The following is a 24594-nucleotide window of genomic DNA, read 5'->3' on the forward strand; positions in this document are numbered from 1 at the left end:
AATGAGATACCAGAGCAAATGATTGTATTAACCTAGAAATCTAGAATCCCACTGAACCCACTCTTTTATAGTTTCCTTTCTACACCAAGTTCTATGTACAGTAGTGTCTTCCCCAGTAATAAAAATTTGTACAGGTACGAATTTGAGCACCCAGCCATCTAACCCATTCATCTATCATCTATGATTTATAGAGTTGCCACATTGGCGCCGCTTTGGTGCCCGTCGGGGCTATGCTAACCAGCATCGGAGAACCAAGATCTTTAGCAGCTGCATGGAAATATAAACAGCAGTCTTCCGCAGGTTGAGTATCCACTCTTTGGTATACTCGTTGCCAGAATAAGATGGAGAATGCGGTACGGCGGCTCGTTGTCCGTGGTTAATATCTCCCATTAACGAGACCACTAGAGGGAGGTCATAGAGCAGAATATCATTGAGACGAAACTACGGCGCCTGAGGGCGTCTGACGTTGAAGAATGCGAGCTCTTTGTGAGGCTCTCTGGGTATATTTGGAGACGCATCCGAATCTGAGATCGGTTCTCCTCTGCCGCCGAGTTCCGAGAGAAGAGGCAGAGTCATCGTAGGGTGCCATCGACTCCGACTGGACTCAATACACGGCCAGGCAAGCATTCCCAGATTGAAGTTGGGGAGATTTCGAAGTCACCAGATGCCGACCCCAGTGATAGCGGCGCCCATGCTTCGGATGTGCGGGGAATGCCTATCAAAGAACCCTGACCAAAACCTGGGGGATGGAATAAATGTTTATCTTGGCCGTTGCTGGCTGATGGTGCCTGTCCAACTCCACCCTCGCCGCTTGGACCGCATCCACGTTAATCTGGCAGTGGTGCGCCTCCTCTCTGGCAGTCTGTCGGTGGCTGGCAGGGCTGCATTATGAGTGGATTGGCAGGTTTATTTGGACTTCATCAGCTGCTACAGCATATGGAAGACGACTAGGCCAGACGGAAGAGCGTGAGATGGCGACTATGCGTATACAAAACACATAGAGAAGCTTTCAAGCGGGACGTAACGCCCCGCATTTGACGTACTGTGACATGTTGACGCTTGTATTCGGTCAAAGATAGTGGAAAAGGCTTTTATTCCATTCTGCTCTATTCATATTCTTCTCAGTTTGAGAAGTGCCGACAATGAGCGGTCACGTGACCACTACATTCCACCACGCCTAAAGCGGGAAACGGATAGTAAGTCCTGGTTATCGCATTTATTACAATTCGTTCATTCCATCTCAAAGTGATACCAGAGTGCCTTCGATGAAGTACGAGGGTGATCTTTTTGTTTTACCCCTTGCTTCCTTCTCAAAAGAGACAAGATACGTCCTGGTGGTTTCCTTGGTTGAGAAAATCTTAAGCGCGGCACGGCCGCCGAACAACAAGCGCATCATCTTACGTGGTATTACACGGGATGGCACGGTGATCACATTTTCCATCATCCATCAATCATTCTCGTGTGTTCCTTTCACATCAAAATCCACCAAACATTTCATACAAAATCCTGCCGGTTAATATTTTATACTGTCGCGTTGTCTGCGAGTTCTTCGCGTCTCTTGTATAGGGTTGTCCACCTTCCCCATCACAGGACAGCCAGTCACGGGACTATCATCAAAGAAAGTTACTCCTGGGCTTCCTCAAACCTCATCAGTACGCTGGGTGGGCTGCCCTCTGCCAACATGGCACAGCCCCCTCAATCAGATTCCGAGATTCCCACTGCTGAATCGCCAAGCTCTGAGCCAAAAGATGTTCTCCGCTTAGTGTGCGGATGGAACGAGAAGACAAACACATATCTCTACAGAGATGAAGTGGTAAATCCGCCACCGATCTATGGTAACGGCCCGCAAAAAGCAAAAAAGGCGGAAAGAGTCTCAAAACGGCCGAAAACAGCTACGGCAAAGGTCAAATTGTCGAGAGGCGAGGATGTCAAGATGTCCTCGGCAGACGCCAAACCGAGGAATGTTTCAGCAAGGGGGAGGGAGAAAATGGAAAGGCTGAGGAGAGACCGGGCAGATAGGAGGGGCAAGGTAAGTTATGACACCTTGTGGGCCATTTGACTCTCGTATTAACACCTTTCCCAGAGGGCGTCACCGCACCAGCAACCAAGCCCTGTATCAACTCCTGCGTCTGAATCTGGTCACCGGCCTCGCAGGAAGAGACCACCGTCCCAAAGTGTTAACTCCGAGTCTAATGACACAGATGATGACAGCTCAGATGAGGTTCCTCCAGATAAACGACTCTATGCTGTCCCTGACCACTTGCAAGGCACTGTTAGGCCAGTTCCTAGGCCTGAAAACAGCGACGAGATGCCGTGGATAGACATGGAAATTACGACGGTTCCACTCCCAGAAGATCCAGCGGTGAAAATCGCGGGATTTGACAATATCATGGTCACCCTCGTCAGCCCAGAGAATGGAAACCCCCATAACGAGCCCGCCAAGGTCTTGGACTGCCGACTTCATCCAGACGGCACGTACTTTCTCCTTGTCTCGTGGTGGTTTGAGCGCCGCGCGCTGTCAAAAAACTTGGTGGGCTTCAAGCGCTACCTGGACAGAAGGTGGCCCGCGGACGCACCATTCAAATTTGTCCTCGGCTGCCATTTCGACGTCATCACCAATGATGCTATCACGGAAAAGATGGAGGATGACGAGAGATTCTGCAACTCTATGGTGTATGGCGGCGTGACCCATAACTGCGAACTCTTCTCTGATGTGCCGGATGAGATGGAGCGACGTGAGTGTCTTAAGAAGGGTGCTAAAGGAGACGCGCGACATGTGGAGGAACGAAAGCAAAAGTCGTTGTTTCGAATGCTTTTACATCCGGAGATGAGCGGAAAATAAGACAAGTATTCGGCAGGCAGTAGTGGGATGGGGGGTGAAAAAAATGCTTGGGGGTAGGGATGGCTTTCGGGAAAACGAAAGCAATGATGGCTGTTTGGAATGCTTTTACGTCGTGGAGCTGAGTCGATGGGCGACTGTGGGAATCGCCCTGATCAGAGGTGGAAAGAATACACTAGGAATGGGGATAGCTGATTAAAAATTTGCTTGGAGCAGGGGGGGGGGGTTCCCCACGTGTAACTGTATGGAGAGGCATGGGGATGCGCAAGGTGCTTGGGATTGGAGTCGGTCGGTCAATTGAGTTATATGATTAAGATTTATATTCCTTAGCTTTGGCAACAAATATTATGTGTTACAGTAGAAGCGTAACATGATCTCCATCCATGCATCGTGACGGGACTTGATATAAAGATTCTTCGACAGAAGGGTCGATACCGGGGCCCCAAGGTATTCTTATATCAAGACTTTCCTGTATGTGCAACTTACAACTTTCAATTGAGCCGGTGAATGTTGGGGCTTTTATTACCATATATGGTGATATGTTTTTCAAAATCTAACCAAAAATATCCCAGTGTTCGGCAGATACTACCCAGGTAGTATCTGGGTCCTCGCCAGGTAAGGTAAGTATCTGAGCGGCTTTGCTCAGGTAAGGTAGGTATTTACAGATACTTTAGCAGGTAGTTGAGCCTCAATTCCGTATACAAAAATGACGCTTTTGATATTTGAAATAGATAATGATATGTAACTAGAATATGTAACTAGAAAAGTGAAACTCGTGACAAATATAATAATAAAATAGACAGCCCCTATTCCTATTCTTCTGCCTCATCATCTGCATCATCACCGTCGCTGTCGGCATCTGGTAAATAACCCCAATTCCGTAAGCAAAGCAGATATCTAATTGTCGATGGCGACAATCTATTCCTTTTCTTAGTAATGATATCGCTACCATTGCTAAATACCCGTTCTGATGGTGCTGATGTCGCAGGAATTGCAAGATGGTCTCGAGCAACTTGAGCAATTATTGGATATTGATATTGCTTTGCAGACCAATATTTGAGAATATCAGTATGCTCACCAGGCCGTGGTTCAAGCATCCATCGTTTCCATTCTGGTTCTTCAAATGATATACCCTCTGATGCAAATAAATCTTCATCAGAATCTGGTTCTTGCACTCTAGTATTTGCATTTCCTAATGCATCTGCAAGAGCTGTTTCACGTTCAATACGCTCTGTATCAAGATGATATTGCCGTGTCTTATATGTTCTACAAACATCTTCAAACTGTGCTCTTGCCCGTGTGATTCGTACATGATCTGTACTATCTGGATATATCTTTTTAAACACTGTATGGTTCATCAGTGGATCGCAAATTGTAGCTACAGCTGAGTGCTTACATTGCTGATTTGTTGCAAGAGTATAATACGCGTGAAGCTTTTGATAAGCTACTGTGCATGCAATACCAATTGCTGAGTGCTCGCCAACTTCTTGTTGCATCTTCTTAACTTTATTTATCATTTTAAGATAAAGTGGAATAGCAAAGTTAAGTGACGGATATGTATCACTTTGTAGCCGTCTTGATGGTTTGAGAAATATTAAGAACAGTCGTTCAAGATCTTTAATAACAGCCCAATCTCCTGTAGTTAATGCAATATCTTTCATACTAATATCAAGCTGTTGTGTTATGCATACTGCTGTGATTGGTATTTGGAGTTTTAATGCTGTATCAAGCATACGATGTGTTGAATTCCATCGTACTGGCATATCAAGTGATAGTTGCTGTGGTTTTAAACCTATAGCTTTGACTTGTCGTTGTAAAGCATCCTTCCATGCTCGTCGATTACGAAAGACATAGATATGTCTTCGTAGCTTTGCAAGAGCATTCATGACTTCCACATGACTATCTCTACTAAATGGAATCCGAGCTGCACCTTGCTCACACCGGTATGTCTCTGTCTCTACATCTGGTTCTGCTTTTAAACTCGTAAGAGCGGCTTGAACTGCGAGATTTATGATATGTGCAATACACCGGACATCGCCTTCTTTGACAGTAAATGTCCAAGGTTGTTGAGTTGATGTTTGGGCGTTGCTAGCCAATTTCTCATATTCTGAGAGCATCACAGTATTTGATGATGCGTTGTCTCGGGTGCATGTAAAGATAGCGCCTGTAATAGCTATACTATCTGTTACAGCTGCTAATTGCTGAGCTAAGTATTCACCGCTATGAATAGGCTCTTGAAGATGTATCACATCAAGCAATTTTGATTTCTGCTGCCATTTATCATTAATCCAATGAGCGGTAACAGCAGCATACTCTGTATAGTTCCGTGCAGACCATGCATCTGTCGTTATGGATATCCGGCCTCCATGTATAATATGAGAATGGAGTTCAAGCTGTAGTATGCCTCGGTGATATGAGAATTGGCGTTGTAGTTCTCGGTGCAATGTTCTTGACGAAAGTGATAACACAGATGGACTTAAGAACCGTACTAATTGACGATATGAATAGCTTTCGATAATGCGTAAAGACAGGTTATTAGATACTATAAACGATAGCACTAACTCTCTATATTTGGCTGGATTGTTTGTTGGTCTTGATTCATGGGTCGCTGGTCTCCGAGGCTCAAAAATGATGATGTGCTGCTAGATTGACTTGAAGGCGCTGTATTCTTGTGTTTAAGAGCATCATAGATTCCTTTATGCTTAAGACTATAGTGTTTCCAAAGATTGCCAGTTGAAGCAGCAGCTTGAGCATGGGTTTGAGCTGCGGGCGAGTATCCGCAATTAGGCTGCATACAGCATACTTTGATAGTTGGCGGGTTGCTCTCAAGTAGTATTCTTGAATATAGTTCCTTCGTGAACAGCAGCGACTGCGTTGGCGGTAGCATTTGGCTAGGCGGGTGTAGACGGACAGGAATTGGATTTGATTGCTGAAAAGGGGTAAAAAGCCCTGGTAGGGCTGGCTCATCGTGAGGATTATAGCCATCAAGGTCCGTCGGCACGTCTGACGACGGAGAGTCACTCATTTTCACGGCAATTATCACCATATCAAGCATGAAGACGAGTATTTCAACGTTAGCATTTGTGCGGCTTGGCTACACTTGGCAATACTTGGCATGTATCTGGGTAAGTATCTGAAAATACCGGGATACTCAGGTATTTTGAGAATGAGCCCAGGTAGGTAATTACCCAGGTAATTACCTGAACACCACAGGTAATCAGGTATCTGTGCCGCACACTGAAATATCCAGAAAATTATCACCTCACCAAATATTTCCCCGTCGCTTGCCTCAGTTGGAGATCTGAAGAGCCAGAATCAATCTTCTATTTCTATTATTATATTTTTCTTTCTTTCTTCTGTTGTCTATAACATATATATCATCACCTCCGTTTCCTGTCAGGGTAGGAGTATATATCTTGAAAGGTGGATAACCCTCTGCTTCACCCGTTTCTATTTCTATTTCTATACCTAGCTGATAAGCTTCTGTCCCCAACTCCCCCGCCGCCGAATTCTAAACTGGCGCGCCCTCGTATCGCTATTATTGGCGCAGGTATCACCGGCGTGTCCAGCGCGGCTCACTGTATCGGTCATGGCTTCGACGTCCAGCTTTTTGAGAAGGAGGAACGAGACGGGCTTGGGGGATTTGGAGTGTGAGTGATACTTTTTAACAATTTGAGACATTGATGGTGACCAGACTATAGAGAGTGAACAATACCTCTGGCCTCCAGATCCATTCGATGATGTACCGCTTCCATCCGTCTGTTCAGTGGGCCGCGACCCAAACAAAGAGTAAATTGTCCAGCAGGTGGCTGAGCTTTGGAAACGCTATGGCCTTGACTCACGCACCACCTTCAACACTTCAGTCGACAAGGTGACCCAGACTCAGAGGGGCGCTGGATTGTCAACAGCGAATCCAACGGCAAGTTTGACGGTATCATCGCCGCCGTAGGCACTTGTGGAGACCCCGCGCATCAACAACCAGCAGGCCTTCAAGGGTGAAGTCTACCACAGCAGCCAATTAACTGGCAAGGAAGCCAAGGGCAAGAAAGTTGTAATAATCGGTGGAGGCGCCTCTGCCGTGGAGGCCCTTGAGTTCTCCACAAACTCTCACGCAGAGCACACCACAATTCTCGCTCGCAGCGACAAATGGATCATCCCGCGCGAATTCAAATGCTGACAGAAGAAGATGAAGACCTCACTACATTCAGAACTCGATTTGGATCCTACAAATACAAGGTCATGCCCTTCGGACTCACAAATGGTCCAGCAACATTCCAGAGGTACATGAATGAAACCCTCATGGATTACCTCACAGAAAATGGCTAGACTACAAACGAGAGATGCATGGATTGGATTTAGCATTTTGAGAAGCATACAAAGACCTGGAGTGTTGGTGGTTATTGCCTCTTAGTCCTTAATGGTCATGAGAGCCACCACTTAGATGAGTTTAAGGAATACTACAAGGAACACAACATTATTACGCTTTTTATGCCTGCTCACTCTTCCCATATACTCCAGCCACTTGATGTTGGATGTTTTAGCATATTAAAGAAGGCTTATGGTCGGCAAATTAAAGATATGATGCAGGCTCATATTATTCACATTACTAAGGATGACTTCTTTCCTGCCTTCCATGCTGCATTTAACACTGTAATGACTGAAAGCAACATTTAGGGCGGGTTTGTAATGGTGGGTACACCAGATGTGAGAATCTAGCCACCCAAGGAAGGGATGATTTTACTAAGACAACACACTGTCTTAGAAAAAGAGCCAAAGGGTCATAGCTTAGACTATTCCACAATGCAGCAATCAGGTGTATGATATAGTGGAGTGGTTTAGACAAGTTGTAACAAATGTTGAGTCTGAGAACTCAGGGATAAGTCAGAGGTTAGCACCTCAGTGACTTTTCAGAAACAAGGAGTAACAAGATCAATGCTTGGAAGCTTGGAAAAGACGTGGAAGTATGTGATAGTCGATTTACTGTATTGTCTGCTTGCCCTTTCTTGAGAAAAGGGCAATCCTATTTATGCTAAAGGAGTGTAGTTCTCTCATTTTCCAAGACTTCCATGACTAACCAGGCTTGGTAACTGTAGTCGACATAAGAGAATCCCATAGAACCATCTCCTAGGTTTCTAGCCTATAGGAAGTGAAAGGAGGTCCAAGGTCAGAGTACCCCTATAGTCAAATTATGTCATAACTTAACCAATCTTGTGGGTAACTAAGGAGCGATGACCCATCGTCAATGTCCTCTTCTTCAACATCTTCGGCCAGGAGACCTTCCTCAGCTTCATTCCCGAATTCCTGCTCCGCAAGTTCTTCTACCGTGACCTCCGACCGGCCCCAACAGACAAGGGCATCTTCGAAGGAACACCCATGGTCAACTTCGACATCTTCGATCTGATCCGCTCCGGCGACGCCGAGTGGCTCCGCGGCGACATCCTCTCCTTCACCGAGAACGGCCTGGAATTCAACCAGCGCGCCAAGGGCGTCCCAAAGCTCGGCCCAGGCAAGACAGTCAACGTCGACGCCGACATCGTCATCCTCGCAACCCGCTTCGACCGCCCCTCTCTCTCCTTCCTCCCGAGCGAAACCTTCGAGGCCCCCTACGGACCACCAAACTGGTATCTCAAGACCTTCACACCCCAGCACCCGAGCGTATGCATCAACGCCATCGGCTCCGTGGGCAACTGGCACATCGGAATCTACACCCGCATCCTGTTGATGTTTCTCCTGGACCCTTTGACGCGGCCGCGCCCGTAGTGGACAAAGTGCTAGATCGGCATGACGAGGCTGCTGAAACATTTCAGGCCGACGGGCACGTTTGACTTCTTCACGTACCTTGAGTTGGTGTAGTAGTTTATGTTTTGTGTTGCTATTAACCCCTTCCGCTGGAAGTGGGCCCTGTTTATGTTCTTTGGGATTGGGAGAGAGGGGCCAGTTGAGGCTGTGAGGGAGAAGTTGGGGTTGACGAATGGTGTTAAGGGTAGGGATGAGGGGATGGGTATTTGAGAGTTTGATGAAGAAAAGTCAATCGCTGAATGGGATGGAGAGTGGTGTATTGGAAGGCGTCGACTGGTTATGATGTCTGGTGGACGGAACTCGACATGGGGGAAAAGTAATGCGATTTTTATGACTTCAGGGATGAAGCCTTACCTGCCATACATCACAGATAGACCAGAAGTCAGATGAAATATAAAACATAAATCATTGGTAACGGCAAGATTCTCTGAGCCTGGAGCTAGAATTGAATATGACGAATCTGGGATTTGAACCGAGGACAAACACTTGAGCTTGTATAAAAGCAATACCCAATTCAAGACCACAGAAAGAAATTATAAACGCTAAAGGCATTAAACCTAAAAAGAAGAATATAAATCCTGAAGTCATCATATTATAAGTAAATCCAGCTAAGATATGTAATAACATATGACCACTTAAGATATTAGCAAAGAAATGGAAGGGCGTGAGATTGTAGAGGTGCTGTTTCCAGACACCGGCGACTGAACAAGACGCGAAGGAACCTGGCGGGCATACTTGCTATTAAATTTTTATACGGTCGAGACAAAACATGGTGTTTATTCTTGCTATGGCTTGCGCCGCCTCGGCTTTGTTAATACCAAGTCTTCACATCCCACCTCATTCACAATCGCCCAGGAATGCTATTTAGGTTTCCCATGTCTCCCAGAGATGAGTTCCCATTACCATAATCGCCCAGCCAAAGCTATAAACACTGCCCTGCCCTTGTTTTCTGTTCTCACGTTCGCTATAATGTGCTCTTCTCGTTGATCATCCAGCGTCTCTTGGCGCTGTGACCTCTCTCCGGGACGACGCCTGCATCTGCTGGCGCCCGTGGTGTTCCCCAGAGTCCACCGCTCAATGGGGCCACTTCGTCTGCCTCGCCGTGGTTGCTGGAGAGTTTCCTCGCTGGCTTCGGCTCTGCAAACTGCACCAGGTTGGAGGAGGGCGATATGGCCATGTCTCCGAAATTAAGTACCATATCATCGCCTTCGCCCCCTTCCTCGAGAGCCTCTTCGCCGGCCCTGGTCGGTGCAGACCACAGCCCGATACTTCCTCTCACAACCGGCGTATAGCTTTTATGGAGTGAGCTCGACGCTACACTCGCTGTCCGCCTGATACTCCCAAAGTTACCAGACTGAGGTATCGCGCGAACTGGTTCACTGAGGGTGATTGGCTCCACGAAAGGATTTGCGAGAGAACCATTTGCATTGTACCTGTTGGGTGGACGGAAGGGTAGTGCGCTTACAGACGGTGTGCGCGAGCTGGATGCCGACGCATTGGAGGTTCGGCGAATGTGTTCGGTGGAATTAATAAGTTTGATGTCGTATTCGTCATAGAGGGTTGTGGTTCTAGACGACGTATGGGAGTGCGCAGGTGTAACGCCAGGTGTCGAGCCCGGTGTTTTCTGAGGTGTGGGCTTCAATACGGCCATAGTTAGGGATGCCATTCCGACATCGAGAAGGGCTGGCTGATTGGTCATGGCGCCGATGAGGGCATTGCAGCCAGCGCCATGGGTGACCAGTATAATGACAAGTTCTGTGTCTTCGTCGGCTGAAGTTTCAGGCGGGGTATCAGTGGGACCTTGGCTGGTTGAGGGCCTTGACGTTCGTCTTTTGGGCTCGTCATTTTGGCGGTACCAATCGACAAGCAGTGCGAGGCCTCTGCGGAAGCGCTTGTGCATTGAGCTCCATTCTTCGCCGTATTCGCCTCCGTTTCCCCAATTCTGCGGCTCCCTCATACTGTCCCATTGGAAGTCGATGTCAACACAAGCATCCTTGCCATGTGCGACATAGCCAGATGGAATAGGGTCTGACCCTGACACGGCGTAGTGGGGAATCGGAGGGACGTATGCAGCACACTCTCCATTCTGTGGGGTTGACAACTTGGTGTTAGGTCTCCCACTGATCCGACTCGTAGTTGAATTGACGCCGCTCACACTGTTGATACGGTCCCGCGAGGCAGGTTGCCTGGGAGATATCATGGCATCTTCTTTGTCGCTGTCAGGGGCTATGACTGGGCTTCCCCATCCGCCTGGAAACCCGCTAGTGGCCGTCGCCTCTCTGGGAGTGATGTTTGAATAGTCCTCTCGGCGCATGAGATCCGCCTTCGCGCCTGCAACCATCAACACCGAGCTTGGAGGAGGGGTGATTTGCTCAAAGTAATCGGGCGACAGCCATTCTCCGAGAAATGCATCGACGCGCAGCGTAGCCTTGCTGATCGTCGGGGAGTCCTTGGTGGCCACTGGTGGCACTGGCTCAAATATAGGCTCCAGCCTCGGAGAATCAGTCTTGATTTTGGGTCTGATCCTCGGGGATGATTGGAACACAGAGGTCGACTGGAATACTGGAGCATCCGAAAGCTGTGTCGCGGTTGGCCGCCGTGGATGGTTGCGCGCTGGGTTCTGGGCGATGCCGGACGCGATGGCCACGGAGGTCTGCACGCAGCGGAGGAAAGGCGAGGTGTGTATTACAACGCGCTGTTTTTTCTTCGGCTTGGCAGCCTCTGGCTTGCCATCCTTATTTTCGTCTGTCGTCGTTCTTTGCAGGCCGGCTTCTCTGGCGTTGAGAAGGTTGCCTATCCTCGCGCCCAGGGCTCTTGACTGTGTCCATCCTCCGTAGGTGAGTGGCGGATCGTAGGGTGTCGGGGAGTTGAGATGCCACTGCTTGTCTGCAGCATCCAGACGAGCTCCGTGCCTGTAGTAGACAGCAACAGTCAGCTTTCTGGGTTCGTAGCCATTAATCGCTCACAGCCGCGGCGGCGACCCTGCGCCCAGGCCGGATAAGCAAAAACATGGAGCATGGGGAGATGGAATGACAAGCAGAGCACTAACCTCACAACAATGAGCACAGCGGGTGGGCCAGCCATAGCTCTATGCCGTCGTCGGATATCTCACATCGAGCGAGGGAAGGTTTGGGCGAAAGAGGGTATCGTGGTCTCTGGTTAATAAATAAGTCGTCGAGTTGGAGAATTAAGCAGGGCATGACAGGACACCTACAGACGGGGCTCAGCACTACGTAGAAGCGGAGAGCGGAGAGCGGAGAGGCGGTTTTCATGTGATTACCAGTAGCATCATCGCCAGAAAATAATGAGGCAACGAACGAGCAAAGGGAAAATGTAGTGGCGAGAGGAGGATGTATATTTATATCATGTTTATCTATATATCCGCCCTGTTTTTTTATGGGAATTCGCGTTTTCAGCATCAAACAGAGTTGACCCTTTATACGGCACCGTGCAGGACCCTAAAAATTTCACAAATTTCACAAATTTAACGGCATATTTTGTATATTTATTTCAGGGACCTTTTTTCTATGTTTTAAGGTTTTTCCAACGTTTTTTATATGTTTTGTAATGCTTTTTATTGATCTACCAATGATTTATCACGGTTGGTACATCAGATTATGCACACTTGGGGACCTCAAATATACTTAGGCCGCTTACAGTTAGTCATGTATCCTATGGGTACTGCATTGTGGTCGATCCACCCTGCCGTACGTACTAGATTAGGTAATCTGGTACTTCTGTGGTACTTGCTGCACCGTACAGTGCAGGTACACTCGTGATTATGTAAAACCTGTCAACCACGTGACCACGCCCCAGAACTATCAGGATACAGTGAATATCCCGATATCAGTCTAGATTGTACAGTATCACGCCGCATTTACGAATTATACACATCTACAGCCTCTTCAACAAACCTATGCTTCAATTGCCCATTACACGAACATAGTCCCTCTGTCCATGGAAACGCCGGTGGCCTGCTAGGTTTCCCCTCCCTCGAACCACCTCGACACAACTCTCCAACTCATACGCCCCCTCAACTCCTCACCATGAAGCTCTTTCTCTCCCTCCTACTCCCCGTCGCCATCTCCCTCCTCCCCGACGCCTCCGCAGAACACACCTCCAACTGGGCCGTCCTCGTGGGAACTTCACGCTTCTGGTTCAACTACCGCCATCTCGCCAATGTCCTCTCTCTCTACCGCACAGTGAAGCGCCTGGGCATCCCGGACTCCCAGATCATCCTCATGCTTCCCGATGACATGGCCTGCAACCCTCGCAACGCGTTCCCGGGAACCGTATACTCTAATTCCGACCGCGCCGTCGATCTCTACGGCACCAACATCGAGGTGGACTACCGTGGCTACGAAGTGACGGTCGAGAACTTCATCCGCCTGCTCACCGACCGCGTGGGCGACGAGATGCCGCGCAGCAAGCGCCTGCTCACAGACGAAAACTCTAATATACTCATCTACATGACCGGCCACGGAGGCGACGAGTTCCTCAAGTTCCAGGATGCCGAAGAGATCAGCGCATTCGACCTTGCAGACGCCTTTGAGCAGATGTGGGAGAAGAGACGCTATCACGAAATCCTCTTCATGATCGATACCTGCCAGGCGAACACCATGTATTCGAAATTCTACTCTCCCAACATCATCGCGACTGGCTCCTCGGAAATCGGCGAGTCTAGTTACTCTCACCACGCGGATAACGACGTCGGGGTTGCCGTCATTGACAGGTACACATACTACAACCTCGACTTCTTGGAGACCCAAGTCCGCGACCCGTCATCCAAAAAGACTCTTGGTGACCTGTTTGACTCGTACGACGAGAGCAAAATTCATTCACAACCTGGCTTCCGCTGGGATCTCTTCCCCGGGGACGAGGAGGAGGGCCGAAAACGCCTGATTATGGACTTTTTCGGAAACGTCCAAGGCGTAGAGGTTGGCGAGCCAGAAGAGAATTTAGGACGATGGCCGAATAGCACAGAGGAAGCGGAGTGGAAAGAAGATTTGCTGTCACTAGGCAAGAAGATTAGAGAGTTGGCTGATGCCCAAGAAGCGGCGGATAAGTTGAGCCGAGAGGCGGAAACAAGCCGACAGGAGAAGGCTACTGAGGAGCCTACGGCAGCACCGGAGGCGAAGACAGTCCAAAAACCCGGACAGGCGAGGATACGTGCGGCGAAAGTCTCGGAAGACGAGGGTTGGTGGGGAAAGAAACTCGTTGGTGCGTGGGTACTGGGAGGCCTTGGAATGGCCTGGGCGGCTGGGAGTTATATGGAGGCTCTGTAATATTATATCGTATAGATGAGTGTATTTTAGGCGAATAGCGAATTTTGATGAATGTCTTCACCGAGTAGTCTTTTGGGTGACAAAGCATCCGTTCATGTTCATTGACGGATTTGGGATCGAGAGTAGATTCTTGTCACGCATTCTGCTGGAAAATACGGGATGAACATTTATTTCTACAAATCTGTCTCCAATATACGTACAGCTCAGTTACTCCAACAACTTTTCCTGGGTTATCTAGCGAACGGGAAAGTTCCCAGTTTCGGACCATCACCATGATATTCCACTGGATCCTCGAAATCCTCGATAATGCTCTTGCGATGGGCACCCAGCTTTTTCCCCATCCCCTTCCTTCGTTTCTCCGACTTCCGGCTCCTGCGTTTGGGGCTCTGATTCATCTCGTCATACTCCCCATTCATTGCGGCAATTGCTCTCTTGTTGAATAGTCTGTACTCTTTAGCATTGGTCAAGGCTGCATCGAGCCCTCGGTTCCAAAGTCTCGCCACTTCCATGGAATGTTCGATGCTACTCTGATACTCTTCAGCACTTTCCAAGAGGACATCAAGCCGCCGCTCCTCAATCACTTGGATGGCCTTGTATGTGGCGAAAACCCTGTTGAGGTCGAGTAGAGGCTGACACGCCACGCTGGTGGGATCAGGGATGCGCAATGAGGTACGGCATTCATGAAAGTCGCTGCTTTTGTTGATACTGGTGTAGAGTTTGTTAACTTCGCGGTGGACCCCCTCTACCGTAATGGGCGCGGCAATGAGAGGCGTCTCAGTAATGGGTGTTCGGAGAGACACCAGTAATGCATCTGGCTTATTGCCTGGTGCCGATGGAATCTGAAGAGGCTGAGGGGCGGGCGGCGGAAGCGCAAAGCCTGCCGGCGAGAATGATATATTCCGCGGTTTCTCAGACGGAGCGGCATATTGGGCATTGGGAAAGTATCTGGTACCCACGAGCGTCATTGCCTCGGATCTCGCCAATAAATTGGTGGCGGCACGACTTTCAGCCCGAACCGAAACCGATAGACTGGTTGGATGGCGCTTTGCTGTGCTGGGATTGCCTGTTGTAGCTGGAGGCTTTGCAAGTCGACTGTCATACAACTCTCGTCGTGCCTTTCCAAGAGCAGCCATTTGATAATCAGTCGGAACATCTCCTTTACAGGCTGAAAGCTGTATGTCTTCCATCGCCTTGCCTAATGCCCGGCCTTCGGGGGTGGAATCAGGGACAACGGTATATTCATCGGGTACAGAGTCTCCATATTTGTCAGTAAGACGTGATGAACCCGCCTCTTTATTGTCTTGTATACTAGAACGAGAAAGGCTGGGAGCCACCGATACTGATATGGGAACTGTGGCACCTTCCATCTGCGATTGCATATATGCCACGGCCTCGTCGGCGTTAGTGAACCGTGGGACCTTGGGCACTGGCACTGACGCCCTAGACTTGTAAAGATCGGCGACAGCCTGAGGCGGAACCGGCATTGAATCTAGTCCACCAAGGACCTTTTGGATTTCTATCTCGGATAACTTTGCAGTATCACTCCTGCCGCAGCTGGACAGCGGGATGCCGCCCGAAAGTAGATCAGACAGTCCTGGATACATATCCGTTGCGAATACGAGGACATCAGCCGGATCTGTGAACTTCGGCATCCTTTTACTCCTTTGGCCAATGAAAGGACGGACCTTGTTGTCAATGATAGACTCTGGGCGTGGTATTTTTGGAACTTGCTTCGCTATCGGCTCTTGCTCTTGATCGCCCGTTTTCCAATCCTCAACCGCTTCGGGGACGAATAGACCATAGCATACTGTAGTAACCATTTCGTCGAACCTCTTGGAAAGCTTTAGACCTGCCAAAGAGCTGAAAGCTGGATTCCTGTACCTAGATTCGTCGTCAAACAATTGTTCGATTGCCTCCATCATAATCATGAGCCTCGGGCGATCGTCCAAGACTGAAAGTAAATCCGCTGCAGTCGCTTGAATATGCTCATTATCTTTGCCTGCATCTCTTCTTGCGCCGACTCTCAGCATTTGTACCGTTGAATCCACATTGTCCAGTACGCTGAGAATCTTCCTTGCCCTGGACCCTTCCTCCGTGGTTGGGTCAGTCCCCACGGCGGCCTCTTCAGCCTCAGCTTTAAACTCGAGGAAATATGCATAACCGTGAAAAGATTTTGCGAAATATGCAGCGAGGGACTTTCGCTGCGCTCTGGCTGTTTCGAATATGATACATTCTTTCGCCAATTCGGGGTCAGATGGCAGCGGCGCAGCATTGGGCCGCATAGAAGTATCAAAGTGCGCTGGCAGGCCTAGAGGCGAATAGACGACAACACGGTCGCGGGGGATCATTGGAGTCGGAGTAGGCGTAAGGGCTGGCGTGACTCTTTTGTCCAGGCAAGTTTGGAAATCGAGGTGATGGACGCTGACGCAGTCTACCGGCGATTTAATGATACTTCTGGGTGGAACCAGGGTAACAGAAGATTTTGGTAGGTGTATAGCATCATCGACGTCTTTCGGGGCGGAAAGTTGAGCTGTAGGTGGCGGCATGAAAGACGATATTGGTCTGGCTGGCTCCTGTGGCCCAATTCCTGCATCCATGTCGACCTTCATCTTCTTCATCTCTGCACAGATCCTCTTCATCTCATTCTTAAAAAACTTCTCATCTACGTTGTCTTCGAAGCCAGTGTCATATTCCATGGCTTCCTTCGACTTCTTGAATGAAGAGAGCATACTAGAATCTGAGATGATGCCCCTTGCTCTGGCCCGAACTTCATGCTGTGTGAGAGGAACCGTTTGTTGCTTTCTATAATTTGCTGCAATGAGCTCTTTTTTCAGCTTCTTTTGAGACGGGGTCAATTCTTCAGGAGGTTCGCTGGTCGCCTCTGGAATTCGATGGTTGATAGGGGTAGGCTGTGGGGGCTGCACTGGCTCTTGAGCTACAGATGGTTTACCTGAGATCTGTTCCCCCGCCATTGCATTTGGCATCCAACGGCCTAGAACATATGGCACATGCTCCTTTGAGTGAACTCCGACTCCCTTGGAGCCTGCACTCTCATCACCTGATTTGTCACCCGCAACCTGATAATGGGTATCCTCACGCACAAAGTTCGTCTCAACTTTCAGTACGGCCGAGAGGTAACTGGAAACCGTATCTCTACATATAGCAACGGAGCCAATCGCCGGGGGTAATATTGCGTATGAGCTGGACGCGGCCACAACTTCCATGATGCGGAGGCGATCCTGTGGAGAAGAGTCATCCAACTCAGCGAGAGCAGAGTGAAGTAGAAGCGCGCTGGCAACAAGAGACTGGCGAACTTCGACATCCCCGAAGCATGCTGGCAGATTAGCCAAGTTGTTTTTCTGCTCTATGAAAGCAGCATAGTCTACAGCATTGTCATAGAGTTCCTTGGCTGTCTCTCTGAAATAATTCGGACAATCAATAGCTGGAAGGCGGAAATCCCTATTGACAGATGCTCTGCCTTCATCATCCAATGCAGCGATATAGGCGCTATCGTAGTCCCGAATATTATACAATATTTGCGCCTTTATTGGAACACCGGCCCTTTTGGTGATTGGAAGAATGAATGGGTTCCTGTTGGCATTATACCGTAAAACAGACGGTGGTGCGCTCTCGAGCGCTGTTTTCATGGAACCCACAGCATCCATGAAGTGTTGCACGTGCTGCTGAGCACCAAGGTTGCTCAAAGTCGGTTGGTTCCATGGCATGTTCTTCGCCTTCCGAAGATATGGCGCATATCGAGAGAGCTGGGACATATCAGTCAAGACACATACCGATGCTGCCCTTGTCGTCTCTTGGATGGAAGGATGCTCTGCGATGAACTTGAGCGGCCATAAGAATCTCCGAATGCCAGTTGTTGATCTGGCAAATTGTTTGACCATTTTTCTCATAACTTTATCCACAAAATCCTTTGTTTTGGAGGGATTGCAGATTATAGGCCTGGATTCACTTTCAACCTCTTCAGAATCTTCGAGTTCTCTGGCCTTTCGCTCCTCCACAATGCACACCCAGAGTTTTTCTACCTCGTCCCTCACTCTTCCCAACTTCGCATCTTTACTGGAGTTGAACCGCTCTTCAATTGCCGCCTTTTCTAGTAAAAAAGCTGACATTTTTGCGTCGTCAAAGGCATAGTATGAAGCCACAGTTTGGCGGAACTCAGGGGTAACCGTGTGCGATGCAAAGTATTCGGAGATAATGCTGAAGGCTTCCTTGCCTGAAGTAGATTTGGCCAGGGAGTCGATAGCACTTTTGGGGGTCAATGGCGCTTTGCAACCGTCTTTACTGAGAGATTGATTCTCAAGATTTGGCACAGGGTGCATCAATGGCATTTTGCTACCACCTTCACTGGAAGGTTGCTTCTCCAGATTCGGCGCAGGGTGCATCGATGGCGTTGTGCGACTGCCTTTACTGGAAGACTCCTTCTCAAGATTCGGCACAGGGTGCATCGATGGCGGTTTGCGACCAGCTAGACTGAAAGGTTGCTTATCGAAATTCGGCACAGCTTTCATATCCACCAGCTTCTGATATAAGAGGTGCGATTCCTGTCCCCAGAACGAACCGTAGGCATCCGAATTCGTTCCCATGGCATTATAATCGGCAACAAAGCGACGCAACACTGGTGGTTGCTTAATGAGAGACAAAGCCTTGGTTTCCAGTTCGGCTGATGCAGGTGAATTGTCTCTGATCGTTCGGCCGCATACTGGACCGGAAGTCTCAGCGGCCGGAGTAGGATCATCTGGCCGGCGTATCCCTTGTTCGAGCTCCTGCAACTCTCTCATTTTCTTGGCTGACTCTGCAAGACGTTTCGCATGGGTCACGCTCTCGATGAGCGCCGTGTCATCAACTTTAGACCGGGTATTGTCGCTCACTTCCTTGTAGACTTTTGTGACAACATGGTAAATCAAGTCGGCTTCATCTGCCATAGCCGCCGCCTTCTCATCTCCACATGCAACGAGGTAATTGAGGTGTTCTATGTAATCGAGGAACGCGTTGTAGTATTTCGGCGATGACAACAGGTGAATTGCCGCGGCTCGCTGCTCTTTAGGGGTGACCACTTTTCCAAATGCCGAGAAGGGGGCCTTATTACTGGCAGAGGACAGCTGTTTTTTGGTGCTCAATATGGTGGCATCGCCATCTGCGGCTTCAATCTCGTCCACTCGCCTTTTAACCTTGTTCATATCCACATGTAGCTCGAGTTTGAGCTTTGAATCCAGCGGCGTATCTGAAAGCAGCTCACGGATGGTTTCTGCTAGGACCTTGCTGAAGTTTGTGTCGTCGTTCTTCCAGGTGGTATGGCTGCACCGTGCGTGTTGCTTGTGGTCACATGTATGCTCAGCACTGGTTTGGCCAGTACTTGGGAGGTTGGACGATGGAGAAGATGTAGCTGCGGCGGAACTTTTATTTTCTGCCAATTGTTTCCCTTTATCGATGCCGCCTTGAGCTTTCTTCTTGCCTCTTCTCTTCTTGCCTTTCTTTCTTGGAGCTTCTGCATCCCCGGGGGGAAGTAATTCGTCCGTTTTGAAGTCTTCCTCGAGCTGTGCAAATGAATCGGGAGCACTTTGAAGTTCGGCTAGGGAGGATTCAATTCGAATGGTCTGCTCGAGATCCGCGTCATTATCTTCCCAGGGCCAGGGGTCATTGTAAATATTGATCTTCGGCGTATCGGCGGATGCGGCCTCGCCGTCTGTTGAATCCGCGATCACAGCCCCGTGACCCGTCTTTTTCTTCCTTTTCCTTCTCTTCTTTGATGGTTCGGCTTCCACAGTGACCGCATCTTCCACCTCGGGGACGTTGGGTTCAGTGCTAGACATTTGAGAAGCAGCAGCAGTCTCACGATTGGATTTGATAATGTTTGCACCTCGTATGGCGAGCTCTATTCTGTAAAGGCTTTGTTTTAGAGGCAAATAGTTGGAACCGGGGCCAAGGCTTTCCTCCACCGATAACAATTCGTCTCTGAACGCGAGGAATGAGTCCAGATCCGAATCCTTTACCATTTCACATAGTTTCTCATACGTGATATCCTGTGCTTCCCTGAATTCGTCGTCGAAGCTGACGTTCGGGGGTGGCGGGGGTTGTAGAAAAGATGAGCCATCTGTAATGTCTTTTTTGGCCTGATCGGGGGTGTATTGTGGTAAAGCCTTGCTGGGATGCTGTGTGGACGCGGGAGATTGTTGTATGATGATGTTGGGGTTATCCTGTTTACCAGCGGCGTCCAGCCCACTGGACATTGCCGATTTATGATCTGACTGGGTTGCAGCCGTGGCGGGAGCTGCCGTGGGTGAACTTGATGAATTGGAGTTTCCACTGGGGCGTTGTGATCTGGTTTGAGGTGGAGGCCCAGGAGGGCGAGTGTCGACAGGCCCGCCGCCATCTGGATCTTTGTCTTGTTTCGTCATCGGACTACAGATGTGACCTATGTTTGCGGATTTTGGGGTTCGAGATGTGGTTGTGAGGTGATCGAGGCGAGAAGCAGGCGAGACGCGTGTTGTGGGGAGATAAGCAATCTTTGTTTGGTTGCTCTAGATCATAATTTGGGGGTGGAAGCCTTGAGCAGAAGCAGTCAGATAATAAAGAAAAGAGTTGTGTTTGGTTTGTACAGTGAAGAAATCGCCCTACCACAGGCCTTTTGGGGGTGATTGCAGACTAAGGCTCACTCGAGAGGAAGCGAAACAGGTCACCATGAATTCACTTCAATCGTAGCGAAATGGAGGACAAACGATAGGCCGCTACAAAAATATTGGATATTCAAGTCTCCCTGGCATTCGCGTGACAGCAGGGAACTGCACCTGGTCGAGGACATAAAAACGCATTGGGGCTTGCAGTGGTCATAATGGCATAATACACTTGTATCCCGCGCACTCATATCCTTCTAAACAAGTCCATCGTAAAGAGATAGAGCAGAAACGATGGTCTCATCACGCTTGCTGCCCTCCTTGAATTCTTCAATATCCAGGCTTCCATTCTCATCCTTGTCCATCGTGCGGAAGATCTTCTTGACTCTCTTTTCTGGCGTGTCCTCGTCATCTGGAAGCTTCACCATGGAGCCAACCTGGGGATGGTTATTGGATGTTCATAGCCTGTAAACGTTGACGGAAAGGTGCCTACCATCTTATATATCGCCTCTACAATCGCCAGCATCTCGTCGTAACTGATCTTTCCATCTCCGTCAATATCGTACAGCTGGAAGGCCCAGTCGAGCTTGTCTTCCATCTTGCCTCTGCTGGTGACGCTCAGAGCACAAATGAACTCCTTGAAATCAATGGAGCCAGATCTATCGCTGTCGAAGACATTGAAAACATAGTCTGCAAAGGAGGATGGATCTCCGAATGGAAAGAATTGGCGGTAGATCTTTTGGAACTCCTCCTTTGTGAGCATGCCCGAGGGGCAATCCTTGAGGAAGCCTATAGACAGTTATAACCATGTAGTGTGCCAGGCAAGGGGGTTCTGCTAACCCTTATACCATTGCTGGAGCTCCTTCTTGTCGAAATGTGTGGAACGCTGCAACTCCGAGAGCTGCTCTTGGGACAGCTTCGACTGCCTGGAGGGATGTGTTAGTAGGTCGAGTGGAATGAAGCTGAGGCATGAGACGCGTGTCTTTGAGCGGTGCAGCCACCTGTGGCCCCATCCTGCCCGCTCATTCGAGACCACGTCGTTTTGACTGGCGCCACACCCCGAGAGAGACACTCACGATTTCCCCATATCTCGCAGCTGGGTTCAGGCGGGCTCAGAGTGTTGTTTCGCAATGATGTCCGTTTCAGGGTCCTCGGAGGCACAGGGCTAGGCCTTGCAATCGACGGTTCACGTCAATTGGAGAGTTGGCTAGAGCGAGCTTGTGTATGGTCGCCAGTCGGTTTTGAATGTCAGAAAGAGCCGGATGAACAGGCGTGTTAGTCGTTGTTACAAAGGAGGAAGTGCCACGGCAAGCGTTTACAGTCGTTCGTGTCGCTTACTGCCCTTCGAAATGATGGCGGGGGTGAGTGGAAATAAGCGCCTGTCGCAGTTTCTACACCCTGAAACCACTTTGTAAGACGTCGGGCGGCGATGTCGGGCGGCGATGTCGTGCGGAGATAATTTGAGGATTTTTAACGGGTCGATTTTTAAGCGTGAATGTTTGTTTTACGAGCAGCGGTGGAAATGTACATTATTAAGATTTATAAGAGCATATATAGAGGGGAATACTCCAGACAATGACGACGAGGCAAGGGAATTGCCCCACGAGCTGCACTGCTGCTCACTCTAGGTCACCGTATTAAGGCTGTGCAATTTGTCAGAAGTGCCACCTGCTGTTTTGCGTTGGCAAGTCGGGAACACGGAGGACGGAGGATAAGGATGGGGAATGATCACGTGATGTGACTGTGGCTAAGCTTGCAGTGTTGTCATTCGTCGGAGCTCTCTTTGAGTCGTGCTATCACCACAGTTCACGCAGAAAGTGCCAACACGCCATCTGCAGATGGATAAAACCCTGGACGCGCAGTTTCTGCGGGTAGAGAAGGCCTTGGCTACTCTCGTTGCTTCCATCTCAACATACAATCCCAATCCCGTCTTGGCTCACGATCTCGTTGCTGCCGATCAAGAACTGAGCCATGGTTTGGCCGACTGTATGATCTGCCCCATTTCGCTGGTGCAGCCACCGAATCTAACAAGTCTGTAGTAGCCACACATCAAGCCAACTACGCACGCATCCAATCCCTCAAGAACACTTCTTCCGACCTTGACGCGCAGATAAAGGGATCCCTCCAGCTCCTGTCGTCCACGCGCTCGGAGCTGATCTCCACGCCCGCAACGACATTCCCGAGCACCACAACCCCGGTTTCCTACATCGATCTACTCTCCTACGCGCGGAGGATCAGCAAATTCACCCTCCCACCTACGTACCGTGAGACACAGCCGACCCCCGAACCCGAAGGTACGGGCACTCAGACAAACGGGACCGTCACGCCCACTGCTCCATCAAATGGCGCTGTCGTGAATGCCGCAGAACTGCCAGTAACGCCAATTCAAGCCGATACCGATAAGACCTCTTTACCGCCCCAAATCTCGGAATGGCTGAACCCTCATGCCTCCGCGCCCGGTTTCGTTCCGTGGCCCACGGAGGAGACGATTCGTCGAGGCGCGCTAGCGAGCATACAGGTTCTCATTGACCAGGGCGAAGACCCGGCAACGTTTGACCCAGAACGCAGCGCGGAGTTGGAGGCGTCACGGAAAAGATTGGAAGAGGAGGCCGAGCGGGCGAAGGAGGAGCAACGAGAAGCAGAGAGAGCAAGGCAGGAGCAGCGCATGAGAGAGGAGTACGTGCGGAGGGAGGCCATGGGTGCGGCTGGTCAGAAGGTGGAGGAGAAGCCAAAGGTTTTTACTGGATTAGATCTGTTGGATGATATGGATGATGATGATGAATAGAGGTTTATAGGGAATAGAATGAAAACTCGCTAGCTAGGATTATCTGACTGGATGGACCATGCATCGTGCGCTGTAATCAGGAGTGAAAATGCTTCTATAACATTTATTTCTACCCATAACAGCCTATCTCCGTCCCCTGTCCCTTCGTCCTCCATCCAAGGTCTTGAGCCTCTTCTGGAACTTCTCTCCAACCTCTACGCCACCACCGGCTCGGGGTCCATCCTCCACGGCACGCTTTCTGCTCTTCTCCAAGGCGGTCCTTGTGGAGCTAGATGTCCTGTTTGTGAGCCGCTCAATGCGGTCAATGCCCTCACCCAAACCTCTCCACTCCTCGCCACCGTAGCCAGCATCCTTAACCCCTCCCTTCTTGGCACGCTCTTTCTTGCTCTCTTTGGGCAGACGGGTATAATTCTTCTCTTCGTACTCCTTGCGCTCCTCGGCTTCCTTGCGCTCCTTGTCAGATCGCGAGCGTCGTCCACCGGCGATGATCTGACTTCCAATACTGGGCTCTGCGAATGGCGTCTCGGACAACTCTGTGCTGATAAACTCGTCCAGCGTTGCGGACTTCTGGGGCCTCTTGTCTGCCTTCTCCCGTGGTCCGGTGGTAGGCATGACTGTGGGGTTGATTCGAGGAGGCTTATATATGCCATCCATATCCTTTGCGCTGTGGGATTTGAGGCCAGAGTCTGCAGGTCGTACGAGCCCGGCAGGGTTTGGTCGGTATTGTAGGTCGTCGATCTGAGCTGCCTGCGCCTCGACACCTCCAGCGTCTTCCTCATCATCTGAATCGTCTGATACATCGGAGTCTCTCGTGATAGCCTTCGACGGTCCTCTTGACGCTGGGAGAGTGGCCCTTGCTGCATCGTCGGCGGCGCGAAGAACCTTGTCGATCTGGTACTTCAACCGCGCCTCCAGCGGCCTGACACCCTTTTCCAGATAGACCCTGGTCTCGACCAGCTTTTTAACAGCATCATCGTCAATACCCTGCGTTTCTTTGTCGTCAGACTCATCACTGTTGTAGTCGCGCAGTTTGATGAGGATCAAGAAGACGAGGTTTTGGAGGTAGGACAGCAAAAGTTCATTCTTGACATCGAGGAGCGAGATGCCATCTTTCGGTGGGGCAATAGAGCCCAATTCTGGCGCAGACTGTTCGGAGGATAAGAGCGCCTGCGTAAGGGTTGCCAACAATGAAGGCAGAGAGTTGTCGAGCGCCATGATTGCGATGAGACGTGAAACCTGGTACTGTAAAAAAACATT

General features: G+C 49.7%; 8 protein-coding genes across 8 annotated transcripts; 4 read left to right on the forward strand and 4 right to left on the reverse strand.

Moving 5' to 3' along the window:
• The first annotated feature begins 1100 nt into the window (after positions 1-1100).
• On the forward strand, positions 1101-3205 carry VC83_02258 (uncharacterized protein). The gene is made up of 2 exons (XM_024465925.1): positions 1101-2029; positions 2084-3205. Exons 1-2 carry the CDS (start codon positions 1682-1684, stop codon positions 2840-2842), a joined length of 1107 nt encoding a protein of 368 aa, XP_024326867.1. The 5' UTR covers positions 1101-1681; the 3' UTR covers positions 2843-3205.
• A 5007-nt stretch (positions 3206-8212) lies between these two features.
• Positions 8213-8599, forward strand: VC83_02259 (uncharacterized protein; the record flags this gene model as incomplete). Its single annotated transcript, XM_024465926.1, has 1 exon — positions 8213-8599. One exon carries the CDS (start codon positions 8213-8215, stop codon positions 8597-8599), a length of 387 nt encoding a protein of 128 aa, XP_024326868.1.
• A 642-nt stretch (positions 8600-9241) lies between these two features.
• Positions 9242-12034, reverse strand: VC83_02260 (uncharacterized protein). The gene is made up of 3 exons (XM_024465927.1): positions 11853-12034; positions 11688-11793; positions 9242-11550 (listed from the first exon to the last, which is right to left on the reverse strand). The coding sequence occupies exons 2-3, from the start codon at positions 11720-11722 to the stop codon at positions 9603-9605; spliced, it is 1983 nt and encodes a 660-aa protein (XP_024326656.1). The 5' UTR covers positions 11723-11793; positions 11853-12034; the 3' UTR covers positions 9242-9602.
• Positions 12035-12684: 650 nt separating this feature from the next.
• Positions 12685-13923, forward strand: GPI8 (glycosylphosphatidylinositol anchor biosynthesis; the record flags this gene model as incomplete). The annotated part of the gene is made up of 1 exon (XM_024465928.1): positions 12685-13923. One exon carries the CDS (start codon positions 12685-12687, stop codon positions 13921-13923), a length of 1239 nt encoding a protein of 412 aa, XP_024326655.1.
• Positions 13924-14153: 230 nt separating this feature from the next.
• Positions 14154-20336, reverse strand: VC83_02262 (uncharacterized protein; the record flags this gene model as incomplete). The annotated part of the gene is made up of 1 exon (XM_024465929.1): positions 14154-20336. One exon carries the CDS (start codon positions 20334-20336, stop codon positions 14154-14156), a length of 6183 nt encoding a protein of 2060 aa, XP_024326654.1.
• A 473-nt stretch (positions 20337-20809) lies between these two features.
• NCS1 (Neuronal calcium sensor 1) lies at positions 20810-21639 on the reverse strand (the record flags this gene model as incomplete). The annotated part of the gene is made up of 4 exons (XM_024465930.1): positions 20810-20989; positions 21046-21341; positions 21393-21478; positions 21629-21639. The coding sequence occupies 4 exons, from the start codon at positions 21637-21639 to the stop codon at positions 20810-20812; spliced, it is 573 nt and encodes a 190-aa protein (XP_024326653.1).
• A 650-nt stretch (positions 21640-22289) lies between these two features.
• Positions 22290-23358, forward strand: VC83_02264 (uncharacterized protein). Its single transcript, XM_024465931.1, has 2 exons — positions 22290-22538; positions 22592-23358. Exons 1-2 carry the CDS (start codon positions 22391-22393, stop codon positions 23335-23337), a joined length of 894 nt encoding a protein of 297 aa, XP_024326652.1. The 5' UTR covers positions 22290-22390; the 3' UTR covers positions 23338-23358.
• Positions 23359-23460: 102 nt separating this feature from the next.
• On the reverse strand, positions 23461-24552 carry VC83_02265 (uncharacterized protein; the record flags this gene model as incomplete). The annotated part of the gene is made up of 1 exon (XM_024465932.1): positions 23461-24552. The coding sequence occupies one exon, from the start codon at positions 24550-24552 to the stop codon at positions 23461-23463; it is 1092 nt and encodes a 363-aa protein (XP_024326651.1).
• Positions 24553-24594: the final 42 nt, after the last annotated feature.

Source organism: Pseudogymnoascus destructans (genome assembly GCF_001641265.1).
Source record: "Pseudogymnoascus destructans isolate 20631-21 unplaced genomic scaffold scaffold_4, whole genome shotgun sequence".
NCBI lineage: Eukaryota > Fungi > Ascomycota > Leotiomycetes > Thelebolales > Thelebolaceae > Pseudogymnoascus > Pseudogymnoascus destructans.

What these genes read in the sequence shown, in the direction of transcription:
- VC83_02258 (XM_024465925.1), top strand. Translation starts at nt 1,682, where the DNA reads ATGGCACAGCCCCCTCAATCAGATTCCGAGATTCCCACTGCTGAATCG. An exon ending in GGGCAGATAGGAGGGGCAAG is followed by an intron (nt 2,030 to 2,083) that starts GTAAGTTATGAC and finishes CACCTTTCCCAG; the next exon opens with AGGGCGTCACCGCACCAGCA.
- VC83_02264 (XM_024465931.1), top strand. Translation starts at nt 22,391, where the DNA reads ATGGATAAAACCCTGGACGCGCAGTTTCTGCGGGTAGAGAAGGCCTTG. An exon ending in GAGCCATGGTTTGGCCGACT is followed by an intron (nt 22,539 to 22,591) that starts GTATGATCTGCC and finishes ACAAGTCTGTAG; the next exon opens with TAGCCACACATCAAGCCAAC.
- VC83_02260 (XM_024465927.1), bottom strand. Translation starts at nt 11,722, where the DNA reads ATGGCTGGCCCACCCGCTGTGCTCATTGTTGTGAG. An exon ending in GCTGTGCTCATTGTTGTGAG is followed by an intron (nt 11,551 to 11,687) that starts GTTAGTGCTCTG and finishes TGTCTACTACAG; the next exon opens with GCACGGAGCTCGTCTGGATG.